The sequence below is a fragment of the Mytilus edulis genome, chromosome 13, assembly GCF_963676685.1.
Source record: "Mytilus edulis chromosome 13, xbMytEdul2.2, whole genome shotgun sequence".
Taxonomy (NCBI): Eukaryota; Metazoa; Mollusca; class Bivalvia; order Mytilida; family Mytilidae; genus Mytilus; species Mytilus edulis.
In genome coordinates, this window is record NC_092356.1 from 12,927,416 (window position 1) to 12,942,169 (window position 14,754).

The following is a 14,754-nucleotide window of genomic DNA, read 5'->3' on the forward strand; positions in this document are numbered from 1 at the left end:
TTAATTATTAATTTCTGAACAGATATCGATTCATATGTATGACACAAACCAAGAACATCTGTTTTATGAGGCCAATTATTAAGAAACTGGGTTTCAGGCATAACAACATTAATATTGTATTCAGCATAACATTATAACTTAAATAGTAATCAAATTTTAACAAAAAAAAGTAAAAACTAGATTTGTCATTGCAAGCAATAGCGGATGTCACCCTTCCCACTATTGCCACTAAGTGGCAGCCATTTCAAAAAAAAATAAATAAACAGTGATTGCACATATATGCAGGGCAATTCATCTTTCTACAAATTTTCAGAACATTTGAAGCATTTTGAAATTTTTGAAATTTGTTTTTTTTTATGTTTCCATGGTAACGGTTACCAGTTTGGAAATTCCAACGCTAATTGCTGCTTCCACACATGACAGTCAACATTATTGTGAAGTTTATTAAAGTCTGTGGACTTTCTACAAATATCTTGGTTTTATTTGCCACAAGATTCCCTTATAATAAATGCAAAGAAACAATGAATAATAATGCTTAGCACGAAGTTTCCCAATGGACAATCTCTTACTATTTTTCATCATCTTTGCTGTTTTGATTCTATTGCAGTTTGAACATTTCGTAATTAACATGGCTATAGAAGGGGTTATAAACCTTAAAAACATTCTGGTGTAATTAATTGTAATTCAAAACAAAGTAAAAGTAAAAAACTACAAGTAAATAAAAAATATATTATTTTATTCTGAGGTTATATTAATGACAGTTTCTTGGGTTCTATTGACAGGTGACGTTGGTTAGATACATTTTTGATATCTATCTTCAATTGGAAGAAACAAACTATTTCATAGTCAATTGTGAACAAAAATATTTATAACATTAATATATCTTTCTGGCAAGATGATTCTGAAATATTTGTCAGGAATAAGACATATTTTTTTTAACCAGAGCCTGAACCTGCCACAATGTGAAACTTAACATAAGCACTATGTGAATTTTAATAGAAATTTTATGAGCTTGTCCAAAATTTATTTTAGTAGCATAGTCTACTGTGCCTTTGCTTGTCTTTTCCCATGCTTATTAGAAATATACTACAATTCCGAACAGTAAAAACAAATACTAACATGACTAAATAGACAACTGAGCTGTCATTAAATGCTACCCCCAAAAAAACAACTTGATGAATAATAGAACATGACAAATGAATTAAATATAAAATCATTGTGTGCTGCAATTTAAAAATAAAATGAAGAAAAAAAAAGTAATAAATTATTTTATTATAATTCCTTAAGAATTTCATTTGATATGAAATGTGATTTGATTTGTGGGTTTGTTAAGTATTTAACCAAAGTCCTTTACTTCACTCCACTCCATGACTCTAGTTCACCACTCCACACCAATACTCCACTCCACTCAACCTTTTAGTTCATGCCTCAAACTCGTCACTTGTAAAATGACGTGTCAATAACCGAATCATGGTCTCTGAAATGTATTAATCTATTGCAACTAAAAAGAAAAAAATCATGGTGGTTTGTATAATGTTGAAAGTGATGCGTTAACCCATTTTACAGACATCGATCGTTTTACAAGGTATGTATTAAGTTCAGTTTTTAGGTAAACACTGATTTACTGAATACTTCATTTTACTTTCGTTTTCTAAGTTAGTCCTATCATATCATGATCATTGAATGAACCGGTGATTGACATTTTGATCATTCCTGGTTTTAATTCTATATTTGAAGTGATATGATGTTTACACATTAACAGTCAACGTCGTCACGGTATGTATTAAGTAAATCTTTTTGATAAAACTCTTTTTAAACTGATTCTCATATTTTACTTTCGATTTCTATATATGCTAAGCATATCATTGACTGAACATAGACATTTTTATTATATCTGGTCTTACTTTAATATTTGAAGTGATACATTTACACATTTAACAAGCACTCATTTCAATACAAGGTATGCATTTTTTTTTAGGTAAAATAAAGGCAACAGTAGTATACCGCTGTTCAAAACTCATAAATCCATGGACAAAAAACAAAATCGGGATAACAAACTAAAACCGAGGGAAACGCATTAAATATAAGAGGAGAACAACGACATAACACTAAAATGTAACATATATATAAAAACTCTTTTTCAACTGGTTTAACCATGTTAACATAATTAATATTACTTTTTACTTTCGTTTTGTACTAGTATTTGTTAATCTTATCCACAGGCACTCGTATCAGACCCCCCTATATTCCTTTATATAAATGTGTTATATTAAGGTATATAGGAAAACAAATTCTGAGACAAGTGCCTGTGATCATATCATTGAATGGTTCCTATACTGTACTGAACCTGTGACTAAATTTCTCGCTAAATATTGATTATCCCTGATCGTATATTTATTGAAATAATCTTAAACTGTCTACACCAAACAGCATATATAATATATTATATGGGTCATTTAAAAAAAATGTCGAATTTTGAAATTGAAAAAAATATTAAAAGTTACTTATTCAAACAACACTCTACATAAGCAAATCAAAACAAACAGTACTTTAAGAACAACATATTAAAAGATGCAATCTTAACGATGTCATACAAGAATATCTTAAAACATTTTTTGATCGGTGGTACAATATTTTGTCTATCCTGTTACCAATTTCAAAACGTAGCCAACTAGCAAATTAGATGGTTTTCAAGAGAATAAACTTCTATATACATTCATTCTGTAAAATAATAGATTTTTGCCAATTTTCCAGGTTGTACTGAAAAATGCCTCTAAAAATTTGGTTTTCAAAGGTTGTAAAAATTACCACCAATAATGCAAGTCAAAGATAGCAATTTATATTGTTCGGCATTTTTTCACCATTTCAAATAAATCCAACATCAAGTAAATCCCTCATAAGTTTACTTTTCGCTTTATTTCATTGGCAACAGGAACGTACGCTTCTGATATTATTAGTTACATAGTTTGTTAGTGACCTAATATAATATATACGGGGTCAGTAAATTCCATATGGGGTGAGATCGAAGCTCGAACCCCATATGGAATTTACTGACCCCGTATATATCATATTAGGTCACTAACACACTATGTAACAATTTTATCTTACCGACTATCTTTATTTGTTGAAATAAGACTAGAGTTGTCTCATTTGCTTTCATAACACTTCCTCGTATTTCTATATTAAAGTGTTCAAGTGTTCAATTTTAAGAACCTTCTTCAATTGATCTGCACTAACACAATAATGCAAACAATAACTATTTATTATCAACAACCATGATATAACAATATTAAACAGAACATGCAATACTTTTAATTAATCAAACAGTGCCAAAGTCGTAAATCTACTATTAACCGTGTATTGAATTAAGCCCCGCCTCCCTAATAACCTAATATTGAATATACACGGTGTCCACGTGTAGGCTTTTAACCAATCATATTCCTAGAAATGTATAGGAGGTAAGATAAATCACTATATAAAAGTCTATCCTGTTACCTTTTAGTCTATCCTGTTACCGATATTATTGCACCTGCAAATGCTTAATTGGGAAGATTAAGACGTTAAAACCTTAAGATGAGTTCAAACAACGAAATATTTCATTCGTTTTGCACCTTTATGTTACGATAAAAAGATTAACGCAGTTTTTGTCTACAATTGTCTATCCTGTTACTGTAGCCATATCAACCATAGTAACAGGATAGACATAACAGGATAGACAAATTTCTTCGTTTTTGATTGCTGTTGTGAAATAACTAGTACTCCCTTTGGTGAAGTGATTATGGTTACGATAAAAAGATTAACGCAGTAAATAAAGATATGGCTACAGTAACAGGATAGACAATTGTAGACAAAAACTGCGTTAATCTTTTTATCGTAACATAAAGGTGCAAAACGAATGAAATATTTCGTTGTTTGAACTCATCTTAAGGTTTTAACGTCTTAATCTTCCCAATTAAGCATTTGCAGGTGCAATAATATCGGTAACAGGATAGACTTTTATATAGTGATTTATCTTACCTCCTATACATTTCTAGGAATATGATTGGCGTATTTGTTCTATTTATTATTATTAATTTTGTCTTGCGAATAAATTTTGTTCACGCTCAGTATTGCTATTTCACAAGGTGTCGCTTAGATATTTGGTGTATGATATTGAACAGTTTTATACGCTTTTTAAACTGACACCGCTAAACTGAACACTTTACATTGGAAGAGTTATCTCCCCTTATATTGTGCCCACTAGTCCTTCGCAACCGTAAAAGGTTACGACAATTTTATAATTTATTTTACCAAATTGCTCGTTATATCTTCAAGTTTAGGCTGACCATTTGGCTCAAAACTACCCGGAGACTCCATATGAGAGTTATTTCCACTTATGCATTTCATATATGTGATTTGTATTTGCAACTCATAAATCGTAAGCCGTATAACCTTATAGTCCTTTTATTTGAGGTCCTTGGGTTCCAATTAAGAAAATGAGGTCAATGTCAATGGTAAAGGTCATGTTTTCAATTTTTACATTCACTACATGCTGCTTTTACTCACAAAAAAGTAAGGGGTATCGACAAAAAAAAAATGACCTAAATGTTAGTTGCCACATAACTGGGCAGTCATTTATTTTGGCTGCGTTCAATGCTAATGAAATGGTACAAATTGAATAATTATAGCTTCAGACATAGAAATCCATCTCTGCGCTGCAAAAATCTTCTCTTATTCGGAGAGCCCATATGAGAAAAAATTGAAAACAACAATAATAATTTCTTACTTCCGAAGCGCTTTTCTGGATTTACCTTCATCATGAACGCTCAAAGTCAAACATTTGAAATCCAAAGATGTATAAATTCCGAAACCGTTGAAGAGCTTTATGTCATGTTTGTCAAAAATACCAAAAATAAAAAGTCAAATACATCTAAAGCCAACTTTGCCTGAGAGAGTTGAAACCTTAGTTTCTTAATAATTTCAAAATTTATAAACGGACAATTTTAGTAAAGTTTGTTAGATCATGTCAGTACTGAAGTACTGACTAGTGAGCTGATGATACCCTTGGGGACTGATAGTCTACCAGCAGAGATGTGAGTTATTCCCTCTTTTGCATTAGATTTAAGTGATATGCATGTCTAACTGGTAAACCCCGAATGATAGAGGCCTAGGGTCTTTTGATTTTAGGTCCTTGGCCAGAAAAAAGAAAAATGTTCCCTTTTATATTTAGAATAATGCGTAAAGTGAAATAACTCATTAGCCATACATATTAAAGACCAAGGGTAATTTGATTTGAGGTCCTCGGTTTATGACTTTGAAATTGAGGTCAAGGTCATAGGTTAATTGGACGTTCTAGATATTTACCTTTGCTTCAAATTCATATTTTTATACCATAAAGACCATAAGACCATATATTTTTTGGAATCAACTAAGAATTACCTAATATTTGACACTAGAATTACATTTTAACCCGATTTTTGATATTTGTATATCAAAATAAATCGTAAGAATGAGAAAGAACTTCAACTGTTCCTGGCACAATTGGTTTTTAATTCTATATTATTTGGTATACGTGTTTCTTGTAGAGTGTACATGTTCACGTGTTCGTGTGCAACTGAATCACTGTCAAAATAACGGTGGTCAGTGATTTCATCAGATACTTTACAAAACTTTACGACAAAAGAGACGGTTTCAGCTTTCCACTTGTGAACTTTCCATTTCTAAGTAGCAACATTCCAGCAGCACCTGCATACGGGGTATATATCTCCGATTTAATACGATATTACCGTGCTTGCATTGGTTTTCCTGATAGAGGGTTGCTGTTCACATGGAAGCTATTAAACCAACAGTTCCAAATGGTGAAGTTGAAATCATCCCTTCGTAAATTTTACGGACCCCATTACGAGTTGGTTGACCGTTATGGAATAACCGTTTCACAAATGATATCTGGCATGTTCCTTACGTCGTAACTACAATCCCCTTCCCTTCCATGAATGTGACCTACCGAATTAGACTATTTACCGGATTTGTTATCACATAAGCAACACGACGGGTGCCACATGTGGAGCAGAATCTGCTTACCCTTCCGGAGCACCTGAGATCACCCCTAGTTTTCGGTGGGGTTCGTGTTGTTTATTCTTTAGTTTTCTATGTTGTGTCATGTGTACTATTGTTTGTCTGTTTGCCTTTTTCATTTTTAGCCATGGCGTTTTCAGTTTATTTTCGATTTATGAGTTTGACTGTCCCTTTGGTATATTTCGTCCCTCTTTTATACTACTAGTATTAGCAATTAGTTTACTATATGTGGTGAATATAATTATTGTAAGACTTTCATGTTCCTCTATAAGGATTTATCTAGCATTGCCCTTATTTAAAAGGATCATTGGTGGTATCAAGAGTAAGAGATACTTGAAATTAAACCTTTTTCTGAAAGACATCTAATTAGTTATCAAAGTACAAGGCTTATAATTTCATACACCAGACGCGCGTTTTGTCTACATAATATTCATCATTGACGCTCAAATTGATTCACTTGTGGTCAGTTAAGCAGGAAACACATTTCAGAGTGTGCAATTTCATGATGAATAATTGTGTGTCTGTATATTTTATCATAGATATAGGAAGATGTGGTATGAGTGCCAATGAGTGCCAATGAGACAACTCTTCATCCAAATAACAATTTATAAAAGTAAACCATTATAGGTCAAGGAACGGCCTTCAACACGGAGCCTGTGCTAACACCGAACAACAGGCTTTAAAGGGTTCCAAAATTACTAGTGTAAAACCATTCAAACGGGAAAACCGACGGTCTAATCTATATAAACTAGAGGCTCTAAAGATCCTGTGTCGCTCACCTGTATTAACTGATGCTTTGGAAATCATGTAAAATAAGGTTAAAATCATACTTTATGGTAAAAGATACTATAATAATATCTCAGATAATAACAAAAACAGCAAAATTTCCATAAAGTTACTAACTGAGGGGCAGCAACCCAACAACTGGTTGTCGGATCTGTCTGAAAATTTCAGGGCAGATATATCTAAATCTGATGAACATTTTTGCCACCAATCAGATTTGCTCTAAATGCTTCAGTTTAAGAGATGTCAACCAAAAAATGTATTTTACCCTATGTACTATTTCAGCCATGTCGGTAGGCTGGCAGGGTCATCGGACACATAAATACAAATTTTTTGGTCGTATATTTGTATCACATTGTGGTCGTCGTCGTCGTCAGCGTCGTCCGAAGACGGATTCTTTCCGGATAATAACTTTAGTATAATTAAATAGAAATCAATAAAATTTTGACGCAATATTTGTAACCACAGAAGGAAGGTTGGGATTTAATTTAAGGGTTATGGGGCAAACAGTCTAGGAATTAAGGGCCAAAAAAGAGCCAAAACAAGCATTTTTGTAGTTTTGGGACTATAACTTATGTATAACTATATGGATCTCTCTGACATTGTACCAAAAGTTTCCATATAACGACCGGAAGGCTTTGATTCAGTTCATTTCATTTAGGGTTATCCCCGAACATTTTGGAATAAGGGGCCAAAAAAAAGGCAAAAAAAGAAGCATTTTTCTAGTTTACAGGCAATAACTTGTGACTAAGTGTATAGATCTCTCTGAAATTATACTACAAGGTTTCTTACTACAAAGGAAAGGCTTGAATTGAGTTTTAGGGTTCTTGCTCCAAGCGGGAGGGGGGTTTCAATAAGTGAGGGGTAAAACAGGGGCCCAAATAAGCATTTTTGTAGTTTTCAGTCAATAACTTGTGTTTAAGTGTATAAATCTCCCAGAAATTATACCACAAGTTACCATACTACAAAGGGATGGTTATTGGGGGTCATAGCTCAAATCCCTAAGCAATTAGGAACAAAAAAGGGGGGAAACAAGGGTTTTTCTGGTTAAAGAACAATTTAGACAATATAAAAGCTGTGTAAGGGAGGTAATGCAATTACAATTTAAAAAATACTGTTATATATATATGTTTGATTACTTGATTACCTCCATTATACTGCTTGTTTTCAAAAGTTTCAAGAAGAAATCTTCAATTGCACAGTATGGTGCGATTGATTTGTTAAATCTTTGACCACATTTATTTTGTGGCAAAACCTATGTTATGTCAAAAGTTTGATCCCAATCCAAATTCAGACAGTATCAAGCTTGAATATTGTGACCAAATTTGCCCCAACTGTTCAGGGTTCGACCACTGCGGTCGTATACAGCTGCGCCGTGTGGAGCACCTGGTTTCAACTAGATACTGACATGATGATTGTGGACAAGTTTGGTGACATTTTGTCTTAGAAGTTCCAGAGGAGAAGATTTTTGTTAAAGATTTCAAAAATTTAAGAAAAATTGTTAAAATTGACTATAAAGGGCAATAACTCCTTAAGGGGTAAATTGACCATTTTGATCAAGTTTACTTATTTGTAGATCTTACTTTGCTGAACATCATTGTTGTTCACAGTTTACCTCTATCTACAATAATATTCAAGAAAATAACCAAAAACGTCAAAATTTCCTTAAAATTCTCAATTTAGTAACAGCAACCCAACAACAGGTTCTCCGATGCATCTGAAAATTTCAGAGCAGATAGATCTTGACCTGATAAACAATGTTACCCCCATGTCAGATTTGCTCTAAATGCTTTGGTTTCAGAGATATAAGCCAAAATCTACTGTTTACCCCTATGTTCTATGTTTAGCCATGGCGGTCATCTTGGTTGGTTGGCCGGGGAACTGTTCACATTTTTTAAACAAGATACCCAAATGATGATTGTGGTAAAGTTTGGTTTAATTTTGCCCAGTAGTTTCAGAGGAAAAGATTTTTGTAAAAAATAACGAAACGGACGACAACGACGACGACAGACGATGCCGGACGCCAAGTGATGAGAAAAGCTCACTTGGCCCTTCGGGTCAGGTGAGCTAAAAAAAAAACACGTATAAATTACATTAACAAACGAAAACTACTTCATCATGCATATTTATGTTTCTTTGTTGTTATGGTCAAAATATTAATACATATTAAGCTATTCAAGCGCTTCGTGTAGTGTACAAATCATAATCTTCTATTTCTGATGTCCGTTGTGTTGGTCACGAGATCAAATAAAATTATGGTACAATACAAGCATCATTTATACTTACATAGTTATGCAAAAATTATACAAATTTCAGTATTACCATGGCAACGTTGGATCGATCATGTGATATTTGCGTGAACCTGCATGTTAGAACATCTGCAAGCGTTTGGTGTTCCGAATGTGAAGAGGCAATATGTAACGAGTGCGAACCAAGACATCAGATACAGAAAGCGACCAAAAACCACAAGACAATACCAATTGCAGATTATCAAGAACTTCCAGAATCAATTACAAACATCAAGCTGGAATGTGAAGATCACAATCAAAAGTTAGTTTTTTACTGTTCCATTCATAGCGAGGCTTGCTGTACACGTTGTGTTTCAGAAAAACACAAAGACTGCCGGGAACTTAAACCATTAGCGGAAGTAGTTGAGGGAATGAAGTCGTCTGCAGTGTTCTCTGAATTAGAGGACCGAGTCAAAGATTTAAGTCAATTTATCGAACTAATAATTCAGGAAAAATTAGAAAACAAATCAAATTTAGGAGATCAGAGAATAATGATTATTACTGAGGTTGAACGTGTCCGAAACACAATTAATACACATTTAAGCACATTACAAGATGACCTGCTAAATACGGTAGGGGCAAATGAACAGCGGCAACTAGGTACAATCGATTACCTGGTTCAAAAACTCTCAAAAATGAAGGCAAATGTTGATGAAATAGCACATGGTTTGGAGAAAACAAAGAAACATGCGTCCAATTTTCAGACTTTTCTCGCTGTTGATAAATGGACGAGAGATATTGAAAACGAAGAGATGGACGTCAAAACTCTTGAAGGTGACCAGAATATGGCTAACGTTCAGTTTCAAATAAACATTAATCCAATGCTTGATCAGTTTGTTCACAATGTTGTCGAGTTCGGAACGTTAGAAGTAAATAAGTTTTCCCCATCAACGAAACTTGATTTACGGAAGGACAAACAAGGACAAGAGCTATCGATGCAGACGCCACAGTATATTTTAAGTAAAATAAAATGTTCAAAACTCTGTTCATTTGATATACCGAAAGGGAAGCATAAGTGCATGATAACAGGGTGTGCAATGTTCGAGGATGAACGAATTGTGTTTGCAGATTGTTGTGCACTCAACAGTAGACTGGTTGTTCTCAGTAGTGAAGGTTGTTTTATAAAAGAAATTAAATTTGAGGATAGACCGTTAGATGTTACAATAATAGACTCAAATACAGTAGCCACAACATTGTATAATAAGAAAATAATTTCTATAATAGATGTCAATTCATCTAAAACACTACAGACAATACATGTCAATGGAAACTGCTACGGAATATGCTCGAAAGACAAAAATCTCGTAATTTGTCTAGATGGAAAAATTATAAAAATTGTTGACCTATCCGGAAAAGTCTTGTCGAAGTTTTCCCAAAATAATTGTGCAACATATTGTTCAGTGATGAATAACAAGATATGTTATGCTGCACAAGCAGAGGATGTTGTATATTGTTCTGATTTGAATGGAAACATTCAGTGGAAAGTTAGTTGTGAAAAATCAGATTTTCCGAATGGTTTAACACATGATGCGTCCGGGAATGTTTTCGTAACATGTAGATCTGGCAATAAGGTCATAGTGATTGAATCAAGGGGAACGGAGACGAAATTGTTGCTTACCTCCAAGGATGGTCCAAATGAGCCAAAAGCAATCCATTACAACCACAATAATGACAGACTTATTGTTTGTAATGCATCAGGTCAATGTTTCCTGTATAAAATTACTAACTAAGATCTTCACTACAGAAAGAATTTTGTTGAACGCATGTAAACTGTTGTGAAACTTGTCGATAGTAAAACAGTGTAAATAAATTTCAAACTCCTCGATTAGACCTGCTTTAAATTGCAATATGTACCTCTTGCTTCATGATGAATATTTGGCGAATAACGTCTGTGCTTTTAAACTTGTAACACACTATCTAAATATAATTGACATTTGCGACTTACTGTTCCATTCACCTTTACGAAATTGAATCACATTTTCGTTATCAGCCTTTGAATTACCATGTAATAGACTTGTAATTTTTTTTCTCGTTTAATAATACAAAATATAGGCATGCTTATCTTGTGGCAATGACGTTAGCTCATTATATGAAGCTTCGTTATTCAGAAGGTAGAAGAGCATACTAAATAAACAGGCAAAATATTAAAAAATACGTGATCTGCAGTCCTGATCGAGTAGAAGTCAAGTGTCAATAACATTTAAGCCTGGCATCGCACAAATCAAAATATGTTGTAAACCAATATTTGATTAAGTATGAGTAAATAAAGTGTGACATTAGTCAATGCGACAGGCTTATATAAATATAAAGAATTTATTTCAATACTATATTCCCTTAATAGGCCGGTGACCAAAGTCGGTATTATGAAATTTTAATCGTCAAAAATGGTATACGGCTGTATCATATATCATTCGATTCGAAAATAGGTGTACTTTGAGATTATTTTGGTCGTCAAAAGGAAATCTGGTGCAGTTTTTCAGAAATCAAGATCAAAGGTCACATGTTGTTTTCTAGGAAAAACAAAAATGAATATTTATTTCTAATTTAAATACACTTTTTACCGTAGAATAATTAAAAGCTTTAATTCAGTTTCCTTTTTATCAAATTTTTATAAAAAAAAGTGGAAACCTATCATTAAATTAGATTTTCGAGTAAACGTATGCGACTTTACAAAAAGAGGGGTAGTTTTCTGTTTAAAACGAAATATTTTGTTTAAATTATAAGAGCAACGACTGTCAAAACTTTACAAAATTTATAGAAAATTATGAACAAATATGTTTTTGTTAATATAACCATCTAGTAATTAAACCTCAATAAAAGTGAAAACTTTAAAAGTTTTGGCCATTTACGTTGAATTCAGCGACAAATTTGTTTTCAAAACAAACTTATAATTGAGTTTCTACAATGTCATGACGATTTCTATGAAATGAAATGTATTTATAGGAAATCAAAACATTGTAAAATAGACTTACAACTTAAAAAAATACATGTTTAGTGACAGAACCGCCTTTTATTTGTTAAAAATATGGGAAAGTTTTGTTTCTATCCCACACTGAGTGACGCAAGATAATATTTTTTTTTTCTTTAAAGGACAGTTGTTTAACATACCACTAAATATACGCAGCATTAATCAGTAGTTCAGGCCTCGAATGACTTTTGCAATGTTGGAACGTTATTACGATGTTCTGATCCTTGGCTGGAATACATAAGTTCGAACATAAAAGGTTCAACTAACGTCGAGTCAGTATTGGTCCCAAGTGTTTAAAGAACACGACATAATTCAAAGCCACAAATTGTTGGATTTTTGACATACCACGAAAAATTTCTCGATGTATCATTTGCCATATTGATTAGAGTCAGATTTTCCACAACTGAAGCTCCACTGACATCTAGAATTACAACAGAATATTTCATCACTATCGTAGGCTGCATAAAAAGTTTTGTCATTTATTCCTGAACAGTATTTTGCAAACTTCATTTGTGATAATGTCGCCAAGACATTGCCAAATAGATCAAAGATTTGTATAGTTTTATCATCCAAACAACCGAAGAGTTTTCCATCTATAAAGCTTATTCCGAAACACCTTTTGTTTACACATATTTCCTGTCTTGAAATTAAAAAAGTACCTAAGAATAGCAGGTTCATCAGGAAGTGTTGACTTTAGATGGATTTAGCTACTTTTATGTCCATTATAAAGTTATAGCCAATTCCGGTTCTTATATATTTTTGGCTTTCAAATATTCGACTTATAAATCTAACATTTCTAAGAAGTCGTCTTGGACGAATGAAAATTATTTTGTGTTGTTTTAACTTCTTCAATATTTCTATCATTTTTAAGAGGTATAGAATGGTTACCCTGAATAATTATTCACTTGATAGTTTGTACTTTTGTACTTTTATAGGACAGGGATAAGTGATGTTCGCAGGGTACGTGTTGTTCAGTTTTACGTTTTCTGTGTTGTGTTTAGGAGACTTATTTGCCTTTAACCTATTTTCTTTTTAGCCATTGCTATTGTTTGCCTTTCAATGACTAATTGTGTTTGACTGTTTTCTTTATATTTTCTGCCCCTTTTATATTAATTTTGCATTTCAGATACATTTTTATGATATTTTGGTGGAAGAAAGAACGACTTATGCCAGTTAAAATTTTAGACTGTATAACAGATAAAATAAATACCTTATAAACTGATCAGAATTGTATTTATCAATACGTTTTTCTAACAAATATATATCGTATGACAAAAACAATTAACTTTTGATAATTGTTTCTTTTATATGATATTTATTTGTTAGAGAAACGTATCAAACTTGTTTTTTTTTTCAATAATACCAAATGTGAGGGAAATACATCAACAATAAGAAGAAACAAAACGGAACAACAGAAACACTGAACTGCTACAAAAATAAATGTCAACACACATATATCAACCGATAACAACTACCATATTCGTGATTGTTACAACACATTTTTAGGGGAAAATGCGACTGTCATACAAGTGAGATGTATTAAAAATACCGCTTTATATATGTTACATATTACAGAGTTAGGGATGCTTTTCCGGACCTTGTAGATATATAACTGCATTCCAATAACCTGTGTTTTTCTAACTTATTCTTTCACTCTGGATGATAGAATGGTGACTACATGCAGAACATGGATATAAGGAATACAACATTTATTATACCGTATCAATTAAAGCAAATGTTACCTGCTCGTTTGGCCAAGTTAAAAGTACTGAAACCTGTTGAAAGTATTTTCTGGCTCACAAATTCGTTCTTCACAGGAACAACAATGCTACATAATTTTCCTTAACAGAAATGATGCGATAAGCATGAATTCGTTCATAAAGAATCTTTTCTTTGGTGGTCACATACAAACTCAAATAACACTTTTCTTATCAGGTCGCTGAATTGTAACTTCAATATTTATTTACAGGAGTCTGGTGTCATCATAGGTCACTGGTCACTGATTACGATGGTGTAAAAAAAACAGGAACATCCTATCCAAGCATTCAGTATAAAAATACTTTTTAGGAATGTTTGGACCTCAACCTTGTACTTGGTTGGTTTTAAAACTATTTTGATATAAGCGTCACTGGTGAGTCTTATGTAGACGAAACGCGCGTCTGGCGTATAACATTATAATCATGGTACCTTTGGTGACTAATTATACATAAACATATAACAGGAATTCTAAACATTATAACAATTTAGTTGATTTATAGCTTAATGCGAAACAAAACTTTGCACAAGCAGGAAATGATAATTGCATATACAGCTTACGAACTGGGAACATTAGTTCAATAAATATTTTTAAAAATCGACCTTTCAAAATCAAATCTATGTGAAAAGGGAACTTATATTGTTATTGTGTTAATGCATTGTGGTATCATTTGTTCTATAAAAAAAGCAAACTATTCATTTTTCCCTTTATATTTATTTGTCGCTCGTCAGAAATTTGTAATGGCAAAAATTGAAAAATAATAGTAGAAATCAACATAAACATAGATATTATATATATTCAACTTCAGATTTGATATCAATTATATTGTAATTAACCTGTGACACTTTTCTTTAAAAAAAAACCCAACAAAGACGATGAAGAACGTGAATCATGCAACATGTGAT

At 32.7% G+C, this 14,754-nt stretch overlaps 1 protein-coding gene across 1 annotated transcript; it reads left to right on the forward strand.

The window, feature by feature from the left end:
• The first annotated feature begins 1,463 nt into the window (after positions 1 to 1,463).
• Positions 1,464 to 11,796, forward strand: LOC139501544 (uncharacterized). The gene is made up of 2 exons (XM_071290658.1): positions 1,464 to 1,585; positions 9,154 to 11,796. Exon 2 carries the CDS (start codon positions 9,161 to 9,163, stop codon positions 10,853 to 10,855), a length of 1,695 nt encoding a protein of 564 aa, XP_071146759.1. The 5' UTR covers positions 1,464 to 1,585; positions 9,154 to 9,160; the 3' UTR covers positions 10,856 to 11,796.
• Positions 11,797 to 14,754: the final 2,958 nt, after the last annotated feature.